General features: G+C 41.3%; 1 protein-coding gene across 1 annotated transcript in view; it reads right to left on the bottom strand.

Annotated features, from left to right (window-relative positions):
- Nucleotides 1-17,826, bottom strand: part of IFI30 (IFI30 lysosomal thiol reductase) — a 32,594-nt gene that overhangs the window by 6,377 nt on the left and 8,391 nt on the right. The window contains exons 2-6 of the mRNA XM_069976664.1: nucleotides 10,498-10,692; nucleotides 7,705-7,779; nucleotides 5,533-5,628; nucleotides 4,511-4,663; nucleotides 758-826 (exon numbers count right to left, since the gene is read on the bottom strand). Coding sequence (XP_069832765.1) covers nucleotides 758-826; nucleotides 4,511-4,663; nucleotides 5,533-5,628; nucleotides 7,705-7,779; nucleotides 10,498-10,692 — 588 coding nt within the window. The remainder of the gene's footprint in view (nucleotides 1-757; nucleotides 827-4,510; nucleotides 4,664-5,532; nucleotides 5,629-7,704; nucleotides 7,780-10,497; nucleotides 10,693-17,826) is intronic.

Below are 17,826 nucleotides of genomic sequence, written 5' to 3' on the forward strand. Positions count from 1 at the left end.
CTGATTTTCTAATGGTCACATTGTTGATACAGCATCTGCCTTTTCTAGATTAAAACATAATTGTCTTCTCCGATACACTGTTTGTTTCTACCATAGTGTAATCTTACTCTTCTTGTAGAACAAACTATACTAGAGCTGTGTCAGGAATGGCACTTCAAATCATATCAAAAGGAAGTAGTTATGTTACAGTATCTTGTGAATGGGTTCTACTTTAGGACCCTATTACACAGGGCAATTATCTGCCTAATCAGGCAGCATAAACACAACAATCAAGAAGTTTAAAAATCATTGGCCACTGCCCATGCATCTCTATGTGTGATAGGAGGTGCGCGGACAGGGGCTGGTGAGTGTATAGAAAATACAGTAATTATATAGTTATATACTTAGCTCTCCACACTCCCCAGTGTCCTACTGCCTTTTCACTGTTCTCTGCAACTGCCACTGTCACTTATGAAGCCGCGGCTCTGTCCCATCTTGGCCAGTGATTGGCCAGTCACTTCAGAGACAGCTTTAGACATGCCAGCGTTGGCTGCGGTGAGCGGGGAACAGGCAGGAGGACACCAGGGAGCCCGGAGAGGCAAATGCTAACTTCATTATTTTTTATATGTATATACACACACAGCTCTTGCTACGTGATCATCTAGCTATCTAATAGATCTAACAGATCGGTGCTCGCTTACATCAAAAAAATTGGGGCGCATTATACAGCCCTAATGCACAGTCATAGAGTAAATCTTGACATTAGTGCAATACTTACAGTGTACGTTTCACAGATAAGGTTGAACAATGCACTCATGGCTCTATCTTGAAGTGAATCGCTGTGTTTCTAAAAAAAAAAAAAAAAAAAGAAAAAAAATTACATGAAGTGTTCATTAAAGTTCATGTAAAACATTAAAACACGGATTTGACAGCTCTTCAATACCAATAAATGTCCTATATCATGTTGGTAAGTTTGACAAGATCTAACTGTAGAAAAATGTAAAGAAATGTGAGATGAGAACCAAGGAGGAGTGAGTGCACCCTCACATTCTCCTACCCTCATACCCTCACATGCCCACACACTCCTACTCTCTCACAACCTCACACCCTCTGTTTCTGTAGTTTGTATAGGATTTAAAACAGACATGAAACACAGCAGTATCTAAGGTAAACAGGGTATAATGTTTTCATAGGCAAAGGCGTTTACATAAGTGATAGATGATAGATGTGGGTAGATGAAATTATATAATACACTACTATAATTCAGCCAATAACAAAAATCTTTCAATTTCATTTCCTTAAAATCATAAACAGTAAAACTTCTACTCTAGGGTATTAAATAGCTTAGACCAGAGTATACCCCAGGGTATAAAATAGCCTAGGCCACACTATACCCGTCCAGGCCAGAATATACCCTGGGGTATACAATGGCCTAGCCCAAAGTATACCCTGGGGTATAAAATAGCCTAGGACTAACTATACCCGTCCAGGCCAGAATATACCCTGGGGTATAAAATGGCCTAGCCGAGAGGATACCCCGGGGGTATAAAATAGCCTAGGACAAACTATTCCCCGGGGTGTAAAATAGCCTAGACAAAACTATACCCATCCAGGCCAGAATATAGCCATCTAATGTCTAACGAGGCCACAGTATACCCCGGGGGATAAACGCTATACCTGGGGGTGTAAAAGGAAGAGTTTGATCTGAATGAATGGGTTCGGTATGAATATGTGCAGTTGAGACATGCCTTTGACACATCTAGGGACAAAGACCTCTTTAGGGTAGATCAGACCCCAGAAATAATTTCTCAGATAAGGAATGGAATTGAAGTTAAGAAGTGGCTCTCATGTATTTATAGGAAAATAATACCCGAGACATGGGAGGAGAGTAGAGGAGGTAGAAGGGGAAAGTGGGAAAAGGAGTTAGGGAATATCTCAGAGGTACAATGGGAGAGGATATTGAATAACGTAAAGGATGTTTCTAACAACCAGAACCATCAGATAATACAGCTTCATATTTTATATAGGCTGTATTACACTCCCGACTTTCTGGTAAAAATTGGTAAGAGAGAGGTGGCAACCTGTGCAAGGTGTGGAGAGGAGGCAAAGGATTGGACACATATTTTTTGGTCCTGTAAGGCACTGCAGGAATTTTGGAAGGAGGTATTGGAGGAAATTGAGAGGGAGTTGGAAATAAAAATAACACCTTCCCCCTTGTTGATAATGTTAGGAGATGATACACTCATAGTAAGTGCGAATAAAACTAAGAAGAAAATTATAAATAAAAGGCTATTTGTAGCCAGGTTGCTGATTGTTAGGAGCTGGAATACCGCAACTATGTTACACGTTAATGCGTGGAGAGAAATGGTAAAGCTGTATAATAATTATGAGAAAGTTTATAAAGGATGTTGGGATTAGAATTATTACTATCACTGTGCCCGAAGGGGGGGGGGAATAAAATATATCTATTGATGTTAAGCTATGGATGTGTTTACATTTTTGTATATGTTGGAATAAAATAAAATATTATTAAAAAAAATAAAAACTGCCTAGGCCATGCTATATCTCTCCGGGCCATAATGTTATTACTTCACTGGTTTTCTCACCTCTGGCCCAGGCCACAGTATACCCCAGGGCATATATTTTCATATCCAGGGGTGTAATATAGCCTTGGCCATACTAAAAACCTAAGTATAGTCTAGCCCAGGCCACAGTATACCCCAGGGGATAAACTCTATATTTAGGGATGTAAAACAGTCTAGGCCAGACTATATCCCTCCAAGTTATCATGTCACTGGTTTTCTCACTTCTGGCCCAGGCCACAGTATACCCCAGGGGATATATTCTTTACTGGGATTATAAAATAGCTTAGACCAGAATATATCTCTCCAGGTAATAATGTTATCACTTTACAGTTTTTTGGTTTGGTTTGTTTTTTTTTTCACTTTATCTAATTTGTTGAAAAGTGTGTAGATATATTATTATTATTATTATTATTATTATTATTATTATTATTATTATTATTATTCTTAGATACACAGCTGCTTTCTCTTGTTGGGAAATATAGTACAGTGCTTACATTGAACTGACAGTAGATGGCGCTGTCCCATCAGTGCATCATCTGCACAGTTTTTTGAGCAGGAGGGGCTTTTTATGGGCGGCACAAAATTTTACGGTTGTGGCGCAAAAATCATCATTAGACACAAATGCCTTGATACATCTTGCACAAATTATGCCTATGGCTGGGTTCACAAACAAAAAAACAAAAACGGATAAAATAAAACGGATCAAAACGCATCTTTTTCTAGCGTACACAAAAACGTGGTCAACCACTTTTTTTGTGTACGCTAAAAAACGAATGCACTTTGATCCGTTTAAAAAACGGATCAAAACAGAGACACACAAATGCATCAGTTTTTTTCATCCATTTTTCATCCGTCTTTACAAAAAATGAATTAAAAAAGCAGTGTGAACCCAGCATAAAACAGCTTGGTTAAAAAACTACACTAGGGTAGGATTTAGCACAAAAACAGAAAATTTGCACATGATAAATCTAATTAAAAAAGCAGTTAATAGAAAACCCCACCAACTCTCACTGCAAACACTGAAAAAAAGGTGCAGTATGCGGAAACTGATGGACAATAGCGCAAAACCTTTAATAAATCTTGCACAGATTTTTATGAAGTGCCTGTATATTACTCAGTGCTACTGATTTCATGGGGGGATAATTTGGCCTGAGGCAGTATGAATTGGCCTAGGCCAAAATATACCCGGGGTATAATCTAGCCTTGGTCATTTTAACCCCAGGTATAGTCTGGACTGGGGGTATACTCTGGCCTGTTACACCGGGCTCGAGGTAAATAGATGGACTGTGGATTCCACAGCCATAGAAAACAATGGGTCCAATACTGTCAGCAATTGTGGACATGCTAATTCTTGATGTGGAAATTAAAATAAGCACTGGAAAATACCACTTAAAAAAACTAACTCTAGCTGCCACTCTATCTGTTCTAGAAATAGAACAGATAGAACTGGAACTAAAGATATTTATGTATTTGTAGTCTTGACCTCAGCCTGTGTTACTAAGAAACCAGGAGGACACCCGTCCACGCCCCCTGGTGTCCTCCTGGATTCTCACCACTGACATGTTGTCAGTGACAGGCCACTCACTCAACCACTGGCTGAAACGGGACTGTGCAGTGGCCAGTGATTAGCTGAGCGGCCTGCCACTTCAGAGACAGCCTCAGAAGGTTCAGCGGTGGCTGTGGTGAGCGGAGAGAAACCAGGAGAACACCAGGAAGCGTTGACAGGTAACTATTACTTTATTACTTTTTATATACTAACTATATATATTGACAAAGATAAGCAGACGTGTGAATGACCCCTAACATTTAATGCTGATTTTCTTTACTCACGCCAGCAATACATATATGAACACCGTCCACCAGCTCAACGCAACGAAAAGCTGCTACTGAATTGAGGTAAGAGATGGGGAAGGAGGCAGTACACAGTACCAAAGGTTAAAACTTACCCCATTGATAACCACCCATGGCACATACTCATGTGGAGGATTTAGTGCATCTGTTTTCATGGCATTCTCGTGCATTAGTTTGTTACCCTGGTCACCATTTGCGCAGTCCATTACGGTTTTGACTGACAGGTCTGGTTGGTAAGCTGCAAGGCACTGTAACAGAAAATCACTGGATCAAAGTAGGAGTTGGCCTCTTTCCCTACAGAATGACATATATATCAACGTTTTGTTGTTTTCAGTTGCCACCGAAAGGCAGTTTATTGTTTTGTGTAGACACAAAGGGGGCAGTTTTTATAGATCATCTTTAAGACCTCATTTACACATTCAGTAGTTTTTTAGGACCCATATATTATGTCCGAAATCTTCAAAACATGTTTACGTAGTGCATACATACTTTTAGCAGATCTGCAAAAAATGGGAAGGTGAATTAAGGTGATCCACATTTTTTGTGGATGTTATGGATGTTTTTTCTGCCAAAGTTCCGCAAAAGTCACTTTCATAGACTTCTATGGGTGATTTTTTTTTTTTGTGACACAGATTGTGAATCCATAAAACTTCGGACAGCGCAAATAGCCCAATAGGAAACAGTGATCCCTAAATTTGTCCGTAATTGCAGATCTGCAATTATAAATGAATTAACTGAATGTGTGAATAAGACATTAGACAGCAGTTCTTTGGTGGATCACCTTTTAGCTTATTCCCAGGCAACCAACATATATATTTGTTACATTCAAAAGTGGTCTGCTTTGTATACAGTGACTTGGATTGTAAGTATTATGGCCTATGGCTGTATCCATGTTTTTCAGAACTCTCTACTGCAAATAACTTCAGCAGCCACTGGTAATCAAATGACGCACACTCAGCTTTTAACGAACCCCAGCGTGCTCAAAGTTTGCTCAACTTTATTTGTAGCAGGTCCGATGTAATGTTATTTTACCCAAAAAATGAAATTCAGAAACATATACATCATATATTTGTGTGTGTACATATGCAAACCTTCTATTAAGTTCACTTTGACTTACTGGCCCCAAAGCACTTGTCACATTAGAAGACAGTTCGATGCAGAAAATAACAGGAAAGTAGCTTGGTATTTCCTTCAGGTGATGCATAACACAGGCCTAAAAATGTAAAAAGCAAATATTACGCAGGTAGAAATGAATGTAAGTGATACTTGAGGAAAAGACTGTATTTAAGTGAAATGCAGACAGTGTTCATGGAAACACTAATAGAATGGATTTGTGTTATGCCACATGTAAAAAGTAGGGAAGGTCCGAACCTGCCGAGGTAATGATTCCCGCTGTCTGCCCGCTCCGTGGAGAGGGTGGATACAGCGGGAGGACCGCCTGGAAAACTGGGATACAGCCATAGCCATAGGCTGTATCCCAGTTTTCCAGGCGGTCCTCCCGCTGTATCCACCCGCTGCATGGAGCGGGCAGCCAGCGCGAATCTGATGCCAAGAGTTCAGGTTCATACGAAGCCGAACCTCGGCAGGTTTGGACCATCCTTAGTAAAAAGTGTAAATCTTTTTTTTTTCTTTGATTTTAAAAGTGTTTTCCATAGTTAAAGTGAATGTACAATTTTATTGGTAAATTTTTTCCCTACCTTGTCAGCGCTGGCGCGGAAATCCTGGTGGTGCAGTCCCGGTTCCCGCACTCAGCTCCGTTCTCTTAATGTGCATCGATTCGGCTCTATGCACTGGAGGCTGGCATCCCCGCTGTAATGATATCCCTTCCACTCGGTGACACGGCCAGACTTGATCCTAATGGAGATGCGCCACCGAGGGAAGTGGATAACATCACAGTGGGAGCTCTAGGCCTGCCTCCAGAGCTTAGAGCCAGGCCGATGCACATGAATAAAACAGTGCCGACTGCGGGAACTGCATGTGGAAAAAGGGAGAGTGCCAGTAGTGTGCCAGTGATTGAAAAAGAAATGAATTTATGAAATGGTACATTCACTTTAAAGGAGTTGTCTGGGATAATATGATTATTGGGCATCCTGTCGAGGCTGCGGGCGGACATTTCAGTATGTTCCACTCCCCCGCTACTACCAGATCTTGGGCTGCCCGCTGTCAGTATAATGAAAACATCTGAAAACATGCAGCTCCCACCGGAAATGGCCGCTCAGCATAAACTCTATGCACATCACAGGGTGATGCTAAAACGCAGCAGAGAGCAGGCGGCCCAGCATCCAACAGCGGCAGGGGAGCGGGACAGGTAAGTATACATGTAGGATTGAGCAGGATGCCTATTATCATATCATTCTGGACAACCCTTTTTATGGGTTTTATGAAGTGATTTTAGAGCTGAAAGAAGACACAGACAAGTGTTATACAGGTATATATGGAATGTACAGCATCTAATCTTGTGGATGTTGCAGAGAATTTTTTCCCTTAAAAAATGACCATGTACTATGTTTTATCTTGCAGCAGCAACAACTAATCCAGGTCATGGCAAAGTTAGGCGCTGTTTCTGTAAAATAGCAGATACATTTTTCTAAATCTATTTTACTCTTGTAACTTTTCCCCAAACCAGCGGTAGATAAAGTAACTTGTAAAGAGTAAATTACTAACATTGCTCACCAGGTTGGTTATATATAACATTAACCAAAATGAAAACTGTATAGGCCTATATGCTTCTTGATGGCTTTATAGCACCGTATCCACAGCGGATACCTGCCCATTCCCTTTAATGGGATGACATACTTGCAGTGGGATTGTCATGCCCCTACGAGTATGTGTCAAAATCAGGGCACTAACCCCAGCGGCCTGGGAACATACTTTACCGGGTCCCCGCTCCAGCTTGCTTCAGGGGCTCTTGGCGCACAGCCAATCAGTGCACTCCCCCACCCCAGTGCACTGATTGGCTGAGCGCTGGGAGCCCCTGAAGCAAGCCGGAGCAAGAACCCGTTAAAGTATGTAGCCTGGCCGCGGGGGTTAAGGGTGCTGACTTTGACACATACTCGCAGCGGGATGGGACCCTGCGGCGAGGATGTCATCCCATTGAAGTGAATGGGCAGGTATCCGTAGCAAATGTTCCAGACGGAATCTCTGCACCAATTCTGTAGTGTGAAAGGGGCCTAATAGTTAACATTTTCCTCCGTATAATATTTGTGTTCAATATTGAAATTGCTCAGAATACGTTTCACTCTTTGTACTAGTGGCCTGCCATATTCTATATTTGTGCTAATATACAGACCTCTATTGTGTTTACATAGCATTCATCTGGTCCATGCTGACATGTAAACTCCCATTTTCCTGAGACATTCTGCTCCTATAAATAAAAAGATACTGCATATATAAGTGATAGATATATAACTTAATGGAGTGCTTCACCTTGTTCAAACTATACTCTAGTTCATCTTAAAGGAGTATTCCACTCGAAAATAACTTTTTATATGTTGCTGCCCATGGTGAGACTAACAATTCCTTCCATACTTATTATTATCTATTCTGTTCCTTTCCCCAGTTTGGAGCTGTAGCCTTCTGCTAAAGACACAAAAATTGTGTGTGAGCTTTTCTCTCCTCTCCCTATGTGCAACTTTGTAGTAACTTTGTAATGCTTGGAGGATTAATCACAAAGAGTTCGTCAGCAACTTGACCTCAGATTAACCCTCCCAGTATTACAAAGAAGATACAAAGTTGCAGATAAAGCCAGGCAGGGACACTATTTACATCAGCCATCTTGGAAGGGAGGGGAGAAGCAGCTCAGAACTGGGGGAAGGAGACTAAATTGATAATAAGTAAGTATAGAATGAATTGTTAGGCTGGGTTCACGCTGCGTTTTTACAGTCAATTTAAGGTATCTGTTTTTAAATGGTTACTTTGAGGCTGGGTTCACACTACGTATATTTCAGTCAGTATTGTGGTCCTCATATTGCAACCAAAACCAGGAGTGGATTAAAAACACAGAAAGGAGCTGTTCACACAATGTTGAAATTGAGTGGATGGCCGCCATTTAATGGCAAATATTTGCTGTTATTTTAGAACAACGGCTGTTATATTGAAATAATGACAGTTATTTACTGTTATATGGCGGCCATCCACTCAATTTCAACATTGTGTGAACAGATCCTTTCTGTGTTTTTAATCCACTTCTGGTTTTGGTTGCAATATGAGGACCACAATACTGACTGAAATATACGTAGTGTGAACCCAGCCTTAATGTACACAAAAATGTGGTCAACCTCGTTTTTGTGTATGCTAAATAACAGACAAAAACACATTTTTTTTATACAATGGAAGTCAATGGAAAAACGGATCCAAACGGATTGCACACAATTGCATCCGTTTTTGCTAATTTTTCCCTCATAAAACATATATGCTAAACAGACTGCTGCAATGTGACCCCAGCCTTAGTGTCACCATGAGCAGCAACTTATGAAAAGTTATGTTTGAGCGGAATACCCCTTTATGGTGCGTTCACACCTACAGGATCTGCAGCTGATTTTCTGCAGCAGATTTCATTTAAATAACTGAACACAGCATCAAATCTGCTGCAGATCTGCTGCAGATCCTGTAGGTGTGAACGCACCCTTAAGGTATGAATAAATCAGCCTAGAAGTTCCTTCAGGAGAGCAAGACGGAAAAGATGTTGGTCAGAAAACTGCTTCTCTGATGGACTGTACTAATAACAAAAGATGTACAACACAAAATAAACATTTATTTATTAATAGAGAACTATGGAGAAAGTGCTCAGCTCCACTACAATCTCCAGGAACCACTGGCAATTGGTCTCCACTTACCTGCAAGCAAGGGGATTGTGGGAAAGTGCATGGTTGCCTGGCAACAGCAGGGTTCAGAGAGGAAACCAGGGAGTGATTAAATCCATGTTATGTCTGTTCCTGTCTTGACTTCCCTCAGCTCATGGTGTGCAGCTGAGACTGCACCAGTAGTCAGGTTTTTTGTCACTTGCTTTTGCGTTGTGTGAACACTGTCCTATTACTGCTATGTCAGTTAATGAATTACTCACCAAACCCATCTGTTACGCATATTCCTTCTGGTCATTTTGACATGTCGCAGAATTCCGCCGAATTTGCTCAGTGTGTACAGGCCCTTCAGGGGAATTAGGAGGCCTATCCAATGGGCTTCTGGACTGGGCTCCTGGTCCACTATAAGGCTATGTTCACACACACAATTAGGCTGTCATTAAATAGCAAATAACGTCCATTATTTCAAAATAACGGCCGTTTTAAAATAACGGTAATTATTTGCCATTAAATCATGGCCATCTACTAAATTTCAACAGTGTGGGAACAGAGCCTTTCTGTGTTTTCAATCCACTCCTGGTTTTGGTTGCAAAATACTAAGCAGAAATACTGTGTGGGAACATAGCCATAAGATGGCCTAGCATGAAGGAACATGTGACTATACCCCGCCTTCTGTATCTACCGGTATATCCTCCACTGAGCTTGTATTTACCTATGGAGGAAACTTGGGACAGGGCATAGTTACACCTTATGGACAGAATCACCACAGAGCAGGACAGCACAGCCTGGAGGAGGGGAGTCTAATTTTAGCTCTATGGGGCACACAGGGAGCTGCTGTCAGTTAGTGCAGTGAATTTACCACCTGGTTTACCACTTTCATAACAGGGAAAAGAAATTTGATTACTCTGACATAAGTACATATGTATATAACATTATAATATATTTTTTCTCATGCAGATAAAGGGGAACTATCTGCAGGTTAGACAAATCTAACCTGCTGATAGTCCCCTAAAGCACCCGGGAAGCTGAGGAGGAAGGTATGTGTATCACCTTTTACCCCTACGCTGGTCCCGCTCTATTAGTTGACATAATTTTTGGCCAGGAGAACTGTTAGGAGCACTGCTCCGTCCCACAGCATCATCCGACTCGCCCATTCCATTGATAATCAATCTTAAAATAAATAATCTTGTAATAAAGAATTGATGCATAAATAATTGGATAGAGATCACCAGTTTGGAGTCTAAAACATAATATATATACAGATTATTGGCTTTGATCCTCACCTGTGCGTTTCCATAGGGCACCAGTGTAACATTCATAATCTCATTTAACATTAGCCAAGTTGGGAAAAGTTGAAGAACAAGAAATTTGCGGCAGCCTCCACACAGGCTCTCATAGTACAATTCAACCTGTACAGCGGGATCATTACTCTTTAGAAAGTCCTTGCGAGAATGGTATTCAATGCATTGTTGTTCTACCTGCAAGAAAAAAAATCACACCCAGATTTACTATAGCAAATGAGGCAGATTCTGGTGCAGTTTACACGAAAAACCAATTTACATAACTTGTACCACATTTACTATAAGTTTTAGGCACACTTCCATTGTGCCCAAAGTGCAGTTTCAAGGAGGTGTGGCGTATTTTCATGTACAGTGGCAACAATCGGGTACACCAATAGGAGCAAAGATTAGGTACACCAACAGGGGCATCGAGTAGGTACAGCATCAGGACAAGGACGATCATGGACCAATCACAATCATGCCCTCTCAAGCCAGGTCCCTGGTTGAACTGGTTGCTGGGAGCTGTCACCACTTAACTCACATAACTCAAAGTTTAATTGTCACTTTGGAGTTTTGTGCAATTTTGTTTAACTCCTTCAGGACTGGGCTAATTTACATTTTTTCAATTTCATTTTTTCCTCTTTGTGTTTAAAAGGCCATAGTGCTTGCACCTTCACCTACAGACCCAAATGAGCCCTTATTTTTTGTGACACCAATTGTACTTTTCAATGGCAGACTTAAATTTTCCATAGTATGCTGTAAAACCGGGAAAAAAAATTATTTGCGTGGTTGTATATGTTCCTCAAGTTGTTACAATTACAATGATATGTAATTTATGTAACTTTTATTTTATATGACTGCTTTTACAAAATTAAAACCTTAAAAAAAAAAATAATGGGGTTTAAAATTACTCTATTCTCAGCCTTATAGTGCTTTTATCATTTCTCTATGGGGCTGTGTGAGGTGTCATTTTTTACACCATGTTCTGTACTTTCTATCGTTACCTTGCTTGCATATAGGGGACTTTTTGATCAGCTTTTATTACAATTTTTCTGTATTTGATATGCCAAAAAAATCACCAATTTTGCACTTTGGCGGGATTTTGCGTTTACGCTGTTTACCGTGCAAGATCAGGAATGTGATAATTTAATAGTTAGAGCGATTATGCACGCGGCGATACCAAATATGTTTGTTTATTTTTATTTATTTATAAGATGGGAAAAGGGGGGTGATTCAAACTTTTAGTAGGGGAAGGGGCTTTAATAAAAACACTTTTTTTTTTTGTTTTTTTTTTTTACACATACATTATTTAGAAGTCAACTGGGGGGCTTCTAATACAACTACACTGATCTCTCATAGAGATCAGTGTACTATACATTATACAGCACTGATCGATTAGATTAGATGTATTGCTCTGGGTTTTGACAACTGCATTTAAATGGCTAATTAGCAGGCGTGGCGATCAGACTGTGGCCTACTCATAGCCGTGGTCCCCGGCTGAATATAGCAGCCGTTCAGAGTGGGTTCGGGAAGGAGTTAATACATGGACGTGAGTGGTGCTAACATGCAGCAACCCCAGGTGTTCAAGCAGGTGAATTTGCATTAAAAAGCATTCCATTTTTTTTTTATTTGTCCCCTGGCAGCAGGCTGGTCCATATCCTTTCCAATGATGATCGGTGTCCTGCGGCATGGCTTTATTCCAGTCCTGCACCGCCATTCAAATCCCGCCGGTGCCCATGTGATTTCTTCACCAACTGTCTCAAAGCAAAGGAGGCCGGAAGTTTTATATCTATTTCCTAGAGTATAGCAAGCAATGAGTATAAGGTCTCTCTTCTTTGAAAGTAATGAGTAGAGATAAACGAATACGATTCGATCGAGATGGTATTTGATCGAATATTGTGGTATTCGAAAGATTCAAATTCAGTCAAATAGTGTGGCGAATACGCGGGAAACATTTGAAAGCCCTCCCATCGCAGTTGGCGCTTTTTTTCATCCAATCACCTTGCAGGGAGGCTGAGAGGGAACCACATGACCTCGAATCTTAACTATTTGGCTCCCACTTCTCTACCGCAGATGCGTTTTCAGCCTAGCCAGGGAAAGATCTTGGAGCAGGGAGAGATAGGTTTTTAGTAGTGTTTTTGGTCAGGCAGGCTTACTACAGAACCCAAAAGTCCTCATAGTGTCCCTGGTGTAGCCCACAAAGGACACCTGATATATACTGTTCCATTAGCCCACTAAGGGCATGTGATACATACTGTTCCAGTAGCCCACTAAGGACACGTGATACATACTGTTCCAGTAGCCCAGTAAAAGGCACATGATACATACTGTTCCAGTAGCCCACTAAGGGCACCTGATACATACTGTTCCAGTAGCCCACTAAAGGCATGTTATACATACTGTTCCAGTAGCCCACTAAGGGCATGTGATACATACTGTTCCAGTAGCCCCATTAAAAGGCACATGATACATACTGTTCCAGTAGCCCAGTAAAGGCACGTGATACATACTGTTCCAGTATCCCACTAAGGGCACGTGATACATACTGTTCCAGTAGCCCACTAAGGGCACATGATACATACTGTTCCAGTAGCCCACTAAGGGCACATGATACATACTGTTCCAGTAGCCCACTAAGGGCATGTGATACATACTGTTCCAGTAGCCCACTAAGGGCACATGATACATACTGTTCCAGAAGCTTAGTAAAGGCACGTGATACATACTGTTCCAGTAGCCCAGTAAGGGCACGTTATACATACTATTCCAGTAGCCCACTAAGGGCACGTGATAAATACTGTTTCAGTAGCCTACAGCGGACACATGATACATACTGTTCCAGAAGCCCACTGAGGGTAAGTGATACCACACAGCGAAAAAAATCATCTTTGAATTCAAAGCATATCTCAGTGCTACTACATAGATTGCAGCAGCAGCACATTGGAATCATGTATGTAACGCTGCGCAAGAAATACGAACAAAATGTGAACATTGCCGTAAATGCTCGTAAAGCATTTGCAAATATTTTTCCTTCGCAACTGTGGAGAGTGGCATTATACTGCGATTTTGGGGTGTTGGGTGCACCCAGGCATGCTCCCCCTAATGTCCCAGTGTTATTCTGGAGGTGTTGGCATCATCTAGGGAGGTTTCATGGGGGACTTGGTGACCTCCAAGTGGTCGAATTTGGATTTCCAAGTGCCAAAATTTTTTTTCCCATAGACTATAATGGGGTCAAATATTTGTTCGAATAGTCGAATCTCAGTGCCTATTCGAATTCTCGAAAGTCAAATATTTCACTACTCGCTCATCTCTAGTAATGAGCACAATAGAAGTGCAAGCCTTTAGATGTTCTTTGCCTTTAGGAAAAGAAACATTTTGGAGATTAATCTCTGTGCATGCAAAACATCCTAAAGTCAGGCTGTAGTTGATGCAGTTGTCACCATGTTTCAGTAGCCAAGACGCCGGCAGCATGAAGGTCACTGATCACACCTTCTTGTTTGCCTTTCACTGTTCTTTATATTTTGTTCCTGCTTTTCTGTAGTATGCACTATGATCTAAGGAGCAGAAGCATTTTTACTAGATTCTTTAATCCTGTCAACCTAGTTGGTTCCTCTGTAGTATTCAAATATTGTTTTTGTCTTTTTAGGGGAAACTTTGCAGAAATCGTTGTCACCAGATTTGTTAAAGAAGCATTGCCAGATTTTTTTTTATTATTCATTCAGCTGGTCACCTAGTATATATAATTCAGCTCATATCACCTCATCTAGTTTTTCCTTTCTATCTGAGAATTCTTGGAATCCTTTTCTTCCGTCAGCTCTTGTAAGATCATGGTGGCCCCCATGATTTTTCTGTGCTGTCAATGGTGTCTACATCTCAGGCTGGAGAACCTGTCTTATGAAGCTGTATGGACTGTTCCACACAAGCCCACCACAAGATTTGAGTACAGTCAGTAGCGAATTATAATAGGTCCTTTTCGGGTGGTAGCCCTGGGCCTTGAGCTCCTGGGGGGCCCATGGCCACCCAAAAAGACTTTCAGGAGTGTATTATCTCCTGGCTACAGTTCTGCCATGATTTGCAAAAAATTGCTACTTTTTTACCGCAATTTTGCACAAATCAGGGCATCATGACATTATCTATCCTGTACTATGAACACCAGGCTACTGCTGCCAAAGTTACAGTGGGGTGGGGGTGGGGGGGGCCCAAGCTTGGTCAACAGCCCGGGGCCTATGGTAAAGTTAATCTGCCCCTGAAGACAGTTCAGCCTTCCTGAATGTATAGTTATAGTGTCTTAGTTTCTAATCTCTCCTTCATCTCCAAACTCCTAGAACGTTTTGGTCTATTCTCGCCTTACCCGCTATCTCTCTGACAACTCTCTTCTCGACCCTCTACAGTCTTTCAGCGTATCCTTCTCTGGCTCTACTTCCTGTCCCCTACCTCATATTGTTGGAGTTCCCCAGGGGTAAGTTCTGTGTCCTCTCATCTTCTCCCTCTATACAGCCCCCATCAGACAGACCACCAGCAGGTTTGGTTTTCAATACCATCTTTATGCTGATGACACCCAGCTATACACTTGTTCCTGTGACATCACCCCTGTCTTCCTGCAAAATACTAGTGACTGTCTATCCGCTCTCTTTAACTATGACCTCTCTATTTCTAAAACTTCTCTATTTCTCAAATCTCTCTAAAATTGAACTTCTGGTATTTCCTCCCTCTAACAAACCTAAACCCGACATCTCACTCTCAGTCTGTGGTACTAGCATAACTCCTGGGCATCAGGCTCGATGTCTGGAGGTTATGCTAGACTCTGATCTATCCTTCACTCCCTATATTCAAGCTCTTACACACTCCTGTTATGTTCATCTCAAAAACATCTCCAGAATCCGCCCATTTCTCACCACTGACACCGCTCAGACTCTGACCCACTGTCGCCCTGATCTACTCCTGTCTTGGCTACTGTAACTCCCTACTAATCGGTCTTCCTCTCTCTAAGCTCTCCCCTCTCCAGTGTATCCTTAACGCAGCAGCCAGGCTCATCTTCCTCTCCCGCCACTATACCGACGTCTCCCCTCTGTGCCAGTCACTGCACTGGTTACCCATTAAATCCATAATTCACTTCAAGCTCCTCACCCTCACCCATAAAGCTCTCCACAACTCTGCCCCTCCATACATCTCCTCCCTCATTTCCACCTACCATCCTTCCCGTGCTCTACATTCTGCTAATGATCTAACCTTAACATCTTCCATAATCAGAACCTCTCATTCCCGCCTCCAAGACTTCTCTCGTGCTGCACCAGTTCTCTGGAACGCCCTACCCAAAGACATCAGACTTATACCCAATATTCACAGTTTCAAGCGTGCCCTGAAGACTCATCTCTTCAGGCTCGCTTATAACGTTCCCTAAACTTTTTTCCCCTTCTATTGTTTCCCTTGCTCTATCTCTGACGGTTCCTGCACTTTATATGTTTACTTGCAATCAGATATTGGTGTTGTTACTGGCTCATCCTGTATTTCTAACTATGTACAATGACTGGACCATGGACAAATAAAGCACTTATGCCTGGTGTCAACCAAATTGTAGTCTGTAAGCTCCAACAAGCAGGTCTTGTTTACACTTTGTATTTTTATGTTATTTTTATTTATTCTAATTATTTAACTGTGTATTAAGTACCTCTGTACTGTATGCATAGAAAAAAGCGGTGCGGAATCTGTTGCCACTATACAAATAAATTTTTTATTAGTATTATTATTATTTGGAGCTATATTGAGCTGAGAATTATTACAATGTTCTAGCAAGAAGAGATGGCACTGGCTTTATCTGCCCATGTGATGCTTGAAAGGAAGATGATGCAGTATAAAGCGAATGTACCACTGTTATGGATTAGATGTATGTCTAATGGAGGATATTAGTTTTTTATAGATTTTTTGTTGTTGTTGTGGGATTCCTGCTCCTTGTGTAAAGAGTGTAAGGCAGATTTCACTCCGTTTTGGTGGTGGTTTGCCATATTTTGATGGGTGCCTTATTTTACCTTTTTTTTTTTTAGGGGTATGTAATGGTGTGGCTTTGTAAAGCCTAGTTCACTGATGTAAGTTATATTTCTTCAAAACTATTTTCAAAGGCTCCAGCCACAACAGTATTCCCAGGTTTATAACCGCATTTATACAGATGAGTCATGTAACGTGTGATCAGGGTGTTGATATAGAACAATTATTAAGAAGAGAAACAAGGAAACGAGAAATTAGATGACTAAAGGGGGATATTTTGCCCATATTATTTGTAATAATGCCAACATAATGATCCTGCATTACATATGCTGCAATACATATCCACTGTGGTTATGGTGAGTGCACACTTAACACTAGTAGTGTTATACTTTTTAGTGGGAATAAACAAGAGTATATGAAATACAATCACATGGGAAATCCAAAAGAAAGACAATAATGTAATCTCGATAATGTAAATAGCGATACAATAAGTTCTAAACTAAAAAAAACATATAATCCGGGAGGGGTCAATAGTGACAATCAAAGGGAGCATACAATGGGGGCATGAGGTATAATGGACAGTCCAGTAGGCTTGGAATTAAAAAAAAAATGTGGTTGTATCGCTTAATCGGTTACAGTGTAAGACTGGGTTCACACAACGTAAGACACCAGCCATTCTATGACACGGTTGTGTCACAGAACGGCCAGTGTCAGTGAAGTTCACCCCAGCTGATACTGCAGTACCGGCCGGATGAACTTCATTCCTTTAGAATTGGGATGCGGGGCGTTCTGGTGTGCCCGCATTCCAATTATGACCATAGATATATGAAGGCCGGGGGGTTTCCACTTAGAGGCCACATGGATTCTTGCAGTTCAAAGAATAAATTTGGGTCAGTTTAAATGTGGGATGTCAAATGTGGGATGTCTGAGGGTTTATCAACCAAGGAGGCAGAAGGCAGGGTGGAGGGGACAATGTTGAGATAAAACAGCAGAAACTAGAGGGGTAATCTGGTTCCAAAAGGAGGCAACAATTGGACATGACCACCAAATGCGGTACACAGTACCCTCAGACATACACCCCCTTAAACGTCTGCAGGGTTTACTTTATGCAGCATAATCAAACAATAGGTATGGAAGAAAAAATGTTCTTATTAAATTGCTGTCATCTCCGGTTTAGTGGAAACCAATACGCTCTGTAAATACAAGGCACAGTATACACTGTCTTCGTGACTTTAGTTTCATTCATTCAGAACATAGATGCAGCATATACAGGAGCTCACAGCTGATGCAAACATCAAACTCTGATGCCCAGGTACATTTTTCTTTTCCTCCGAAACGTCTGTGATAAGA

This window comes from Dendropsophus ebraccatus, chromosome 7, assembly GCF_027789765.1.
Source record: "Dendropsophus ebraccatus isolate aDenEbr1 chromosome 7, aDenEbr1.pat, whole genome shotgun sequence".
Classification (NCBI taxonomy): Eukaryota; Metazoa; Chordata; class Amphibia; order Anura; family Hylidae; genus Dendropsophus; species Dendropsophus ebraccatus.